Source organism: Monodon monoceros, unplaced genomic scaffold (genome assembly GCF_005190385.1).
Source record: "Monodon monoceros isolate NGI ecotype Baffin Bay Population unplaced genomic scaffold, NGI_Narwhal_1 Super_Scaffold_21, whole genome shotgun sequence".
Taxonomy (NCBI): domain Eukaryota; kingdom Metazoa; phylum Chordata; class Mammalia; order Artiodactyla; family Monodontidae; genus Monodon; species Monodon monoceros.
Genome location: NW_021703778.1, coordinates 100,301,702 through 100,306,936, shown reverse-complemented (window position 1 = coordinate 100,306,936; position 5,235 = coordinate 100,301,702). Strand labels below are relative to the sequence as shown.

At 59.2% G+C, this 5,235-nt stretch overlaps 1 protein-coding gene across 1 annotated transcript; it reads right to left on the bottom strand.

The window, feature by feature from the left end:
- Window positions 1-3,391: 3,391 nt before the first annotated feature.
- Window positions 3,392-4,564, bottom strand: PSMB11 (proteasome subunit beta 11). Its single transcript, XM_029239721.1, has one exon. It carries the CDS (start codon window positions 4,467-4,469, stop codon window positions 3,594-3,596), a length of 876 nt encoding a protein of 291 aa, XP_029095554.1. The 5' UTR covers window positions 4,470-4,564; the 3' UTR covers window positions 3,392-3,593.
- Window positions 4,565-5,235: the final 671 nt, after the last annotated feature.

The window sequence follows — 5,235 nt, the reverse complement described above, 5'->3', positions numbered from 1 at the left end:
GCTGGAGTCCTGCTTTCCTTTCTGCACTCAGGTGTCTGTAAGAGCGTCACTGTGCCAAAGGGCTGGAGGAGAGGCCTCGGCCCACTCCCTCGACCCCTTCTCCTTTCTCCTTTGGGGGACAGTCGCTTCAAGTCCCCTTAATAGAGGAGGCTTTGGGTTGACACCATACAGGGACGAAAGAGATAATGACATGTACCTCTACCCCCACAACCTCTGGGTTCTCTATTGGTCTCAAACTGTCCAAGGAAATTAAGATGTGGAGATTGGCCAGAGGGGAAAGTGGGAAGGAGAAAGTGGAGAAAAGGGGGAGCTATAAAAGACTAAGAAGAGAGGAAGAGGAGCTCTAGACTAGGAATAAGTATGGGTAGGGAAGAGCAGAGGGGGGTAAGCCAGTGCCTCCTGGGGCCTGTGGTCCCAGTTGGAGAAAGGGTGGGCCAGGGCGAGGTGGCACAGTCACAGTGGATCTGGGGCCTGCTGCCCCACCTTTTATTCTTCCCAGTCTCTGGTCTTACTCTTTGTGGGCACAAAGAGGAGGGAGAGGGACCAGGGAGGCGGGCTGTTCGAAGGGCTGAATCAAAGTCAGCTGGGGTGGGAGCCCAGCGGGTGGCCAGCGTCTCTCACCGTGCACTCCCTAAGCAGAGAAGGGGTCCACCCGGCAACCAGAATTAGCACCCACGCCTCGTAACTCCAGGCAGGGCTCCTGGGGACTCAAGTAGATGGGTCACGATAGGTCCTTGTGACCTTCCCCTCCAAGTGCGGAGTGCAGATAATCAGGGATGGCTGCTCTAATGGGAAGATGCCTTCTTGTACCTTCCACGCCGTTTGGTTAGGGCAACCAGGCGGTGGGAGAACAAGGACCCTGCTCCGATGCTGGCATTGTCATTGACTCTGCTGAAGGCTGGAACCCGGCCCCTGCCTGCCTGAAGGCCTGTGTGAGAGCAGACTGTCTGCCCCTGAGGGAGACAATTCGGAGGCAGCACTCCAAGCAGGGAGCCACAAGAACAAGTCTTCCTGTTCAGAGCTAGATCCACACCTTTGGTCTCCCCTGATGTCTGCATCAAGCCTCCAGGAGTAAGTGGAGAGAAGGAGGGATTGACACGTGGGCCACCCCTGGGCGAGGAGGGGTGCATTGAAGTGGGATGCAGGCCTTTGCCTCCTCTCCCAGCCCTCCTTAACACCCTCCTGAGGTCCTCCCCAACTCATTAAGCTTCAAGGAAAACAACAGTGTAGGGAAACAGGCTTTTCAGCTAGACCCTCCGGCTTATCTCTGGTCTTAAATACCTCACCATTGGAAACACAGAATCCGTCAAAGGGAGGGAAGAAGGGCAGAACCATGGAAGGAAAAGAGAGAGAAAGGGAGAGGTGATGGGAGGAGACGCAAGAAGAGTGGGGCTCCCCCCCCGTTATGCCCTCCCTACCTGGGTTTAATCCTCCTTCCCTGATTAATGGGAAGAGGAGGGGCACAGAGTGTTCCAGGGGGTGAGCTGCATGTGGTTCTCAGGGAGCCTTGGGCTGGGCTCAAGTGGCAACCCCAAGCTAGCCCGCCCCTCCTTCCCTGCCTTTTCTCACCCCTGGGGCTTCAGGACAGGGGTGGGAGGATGCAGAAGTATCGAACCAGTGGGGTGAGCCCTGCCCCACCCCACTCTGGACCTCTTTTCCCCAAAAGAAGTGATAAGGCCCATCTTTCTCCCTGATAACTTCCAGCCTGTTTCCTGTCTCTGCACATAGGAACTGCACGTGCATCACCTATCCTGGATCACTCACATACAACAGGTCACAGACCCACACTCACCTCTGCACGTGGAGGTGCCCCCTCTTATGTCTGCGTCAATCAAACACTTGAACCCTGGGCAAAAGCTGCCCTTCCTCCTGTGTTCCTCCAGGACCAAGCTGGCCTAGGGGTCCTTGACCTCTAGTGATCATTGCCAGTGTCCTGCACCTCCTCCCCTGAGGCTGAGGAGTGGGTGAGGGATGAAGAATTGCTATGGAGGCCACCAGCCAGATTCCCAGACCCTGGCTCGAAGCCTAGTCTTCCTGTACTGGGCACCTTTCTGCGGCTCCCCTCCCCCTGACCATTTCCCCCCCTCTCCCCTACTGCTTTCCCTCCTGGGACTCCCTCAGCTTTCTTCCCTCCTCTCCCATCATCCCCTGAAAGCCAGAGTCTGCTGGGGCTCCTCTGTCTGGCCAGCTCCTGCCTGGAGGAATTCTTAGCCTGAGGTGCAGGCTTGGGGCTCACAACTGGGCTGGAGGCTGGGAGGAGGGGTGTCCAGGAGGGAGGAAAGGTATTGTTCATCTTGGGACTGGAAGCTGTAGGAGTGGGATAGAGAAAGAAGATTCAGGAACCTTCAGGTGCCACCTCCTAGGCTGACCGTGCTTTCCTCCCTCACTTGGCCTGGGGAGGGGAGGGCGGGGAGGCATCCCTCCTGGAGCTGTCAGCCTGCATCGCCAAGTCAGGGCTTACAAGGGAGCGGCAAGGGGACGGGGGGTGGGGGGTGGTGGTGGGAAAGGATGTGCTAGCCCAGCAGTTCCCACTAGCACAGATGCTTCTCTCTTTTCTTCATGCCCAGAGGGAGCTACTGGAAAGAGAGGCTAGAGAGAAGGCAAAGGGACAGCAGGAGGAGAAGTTGGGCAACGGCCATGACATGCCTGGAAGCCAGAGTGCAAGGGAGGGGGGAGGTGCCTGGGGCGATGGCTCAGGCCCTGACAAGCGGGGGTAGAGGGGGCTCTGCCCTCCAGGCCCTCGGGCTCCTCTGGGTTCCTCCTTCCCTGGCCACCAGGCAGGGGCACGGCCCAGCTGCTCTCTTCCCCACGTCACTCCCCAGACGCCTGGCAGGAAGAGGCCCTGGGAGAGAAACTGAGCTGAAGGACCACAGCCCTGGAGCGGAAGGCCTGCACCCCAGCATCATCTCTGCACTGACTGTGTGACCTAGGGCAAGTCACATAACCCTTTGAACCTGTTTCCTCTTCTGTCAAGTGAGGATCATTTTTACCTCAAAGAATTATCATGAAAACTGCGCTCAGGAAAGGGGTTTGCATCATGGTCATTAGGGTCAGGTCGGGGAGGGGGGCAGAGAAGAAAAACAGATGTGGGAAGCCCATCGCCACCCCCAGGTGTACATGCTGCACTGTCCCTGTCCCTTCCAGCCTGGGCCCGCTGGGCTACTATCCCCACTTCATTCTCCTCCAGCCATCTCCACTCACCAAGGTGAGAAAGTGGCGAAGACTCTGAAGCTGAGCTAAGGACTAAAACGAGAGGAAGAGAGACTGGGGATAGGAGGGGAAAAAGCAGAAAGGAGGATGGCAAGAAAAGAGGGTCTAGCACCTAGCACAGCATCTGGCGTGCAGCCGGTGCGCAATAAGTACTTGCTGAAAGAGGACTCGGTGCTGAGAAGGAGGCTGGATCAATCTATTGGGCGCCAACAGGAACATGTCGGAGAGAGCCTCAATGGCTCCGGGAGGAGAAAGGGATGGAGACTTGCAACAAATGAAGCTGGCAACCCACGAGAGCAGGAGCCAGACGCCATGAGTCTGCCCCCACTGCGGCCCCATCTGCCACCCACTCCCAGGGCTGGGCCCCCAGGTCCTGCTGCTGCTCACAGCGCCTCTGCAGGCATCTTCGAGTCCCCCGGGGCTGGCGCCACAGACGGTCCTCCGCCTTCACCGGCTCTGTCCGGGGTGGCCTCCTCCTCCCGTTCCTGCTCTGGCCCCGGCCCTGGGAGCTTCCGCAGTTCCGAGTACAGCACCCAGGCATCGTTGCAGGACACATATTCCCATCCACTCTCCCGCACGTGGAAGAGGTCCACGGAGCCCCCCGAGTAGGCATCACGGTGGGTGGCATGGGCCACAGCACAGCGGGCCAGGGCATAGGCTTCCTGGGTGCTCATGTCATAGTGGTAGCCGCCATCTAGCACACCATAGGCATAGGGAGATCCAGAGCCCACCGAGAAGATGTCCCCCTGCAGGCAGGTGCCGTCGCTGTAGACGTAGAAGAGGGCAGGGCCGGAACGGTCCCAGCCGCACAGGGCAGTGGCCACGCACAGGTCCAGCCCCCGATAGCGCGACATCATGACCGATAAGAGTCTGGCGGCGCCGGCCACGCTGGGCAGCTGACCCTCCCTCAGTGCCCGCAGCCGCAGCTCCCGCTGTAGCACCCGGTACCATGTGGCGCAGTCGGCCGAGGTGCCAGAGGCGGTGCCCAGGAGGTGCTGATGCACGGGGATGACCTTGCGTGAGGCTGGACAGGCCACGTAGTCACCACAGGAGGACCGCGTGTCAGCCGCAGCGATGACTCCATGACGAAAGCGGAAAGCCAGGGTCGTGGTACCATGGGCCAGCCTGGGGCCGTGGATCTGCAGGAAGGTTTGAGGGGCCCAGCCCTGGGGCACAGCCCAGCCACCAGCCTGAGGCAGGTGAGGTGAAGCTTCTTGGGTGTCGGGGGCCTGCCACTTGCACACATCCTGCAGAGCCATCCCTGGGGTCCAGCGAAGGTTGGAAGGAACAAGGCAGGGATTTGTGAGCTGGGTCAGGCGGAGGAAGAGAGAGAGCAAGGAGGAGCTGGGCTGCGGCCAGAACCAGCTGGGAAGGCGTGTGATCTGTGGCTTCCCTTCTCCCTAACCCCAAACCAGGCTTTGGGACTGGCTGATAGAGCAGCACCCTCTCCCTCAGAGGACTGCTGAGGGGAGACAGAGCGAGGCCAGTAGAGTCTCCAGCGCTGGGGAGACGCTGCCCATGACACACCCGAGCGTCATCCAAGGAGTCTCCTGTCTGTCATCCTCCAAGCACCTGGAGTTGGGTGGTGGCTGGGTAACTGAAAAGGAAAGGGAGCACCAGTGGAAGGAGCAGAGCTGGGTTCCTCTGGGTTTTCCTGTGGGGTCACTGGGCGCACAAAGATAAATAAGGCCCTGCCCCTGCCCTGAAAGGGCTGCCAGCCTAGGGAAAGGTGGAGACAAGTCAGTGCAATGGCACAGTCAGAAGAGATTGCCATGGGCGTTCCCCGGTGGCCTAGTGGTTGGGTTGCCGGGCTTTCACTGTTGTGGCCCGGGTTCGATCCCTGGTCGGGGAGCTGGGATCCCACAAGCTGCGTGGTTAGGCCAACAAAACAAAACAAAACGGAATAGATTGCCATGGACCCACCCGTGGCAGGAGTCCCTAATGCTGGGTTCTCTCTTCTGGGGTGTGGGGTCGGGGAGCTATGACGCTGAGCTCACAGGTTCACCTCATGGTCAAGGTGAGGAA

Coding starts and splice junctions, on each gene's coding strand:
- PSMB11 (XM_029239721.1), bottom strand. CDS start 4,469: ATGGCTCTGCAGGATGTGTGCAAGTGGCAGGCCCCCGACACCCAAGAA.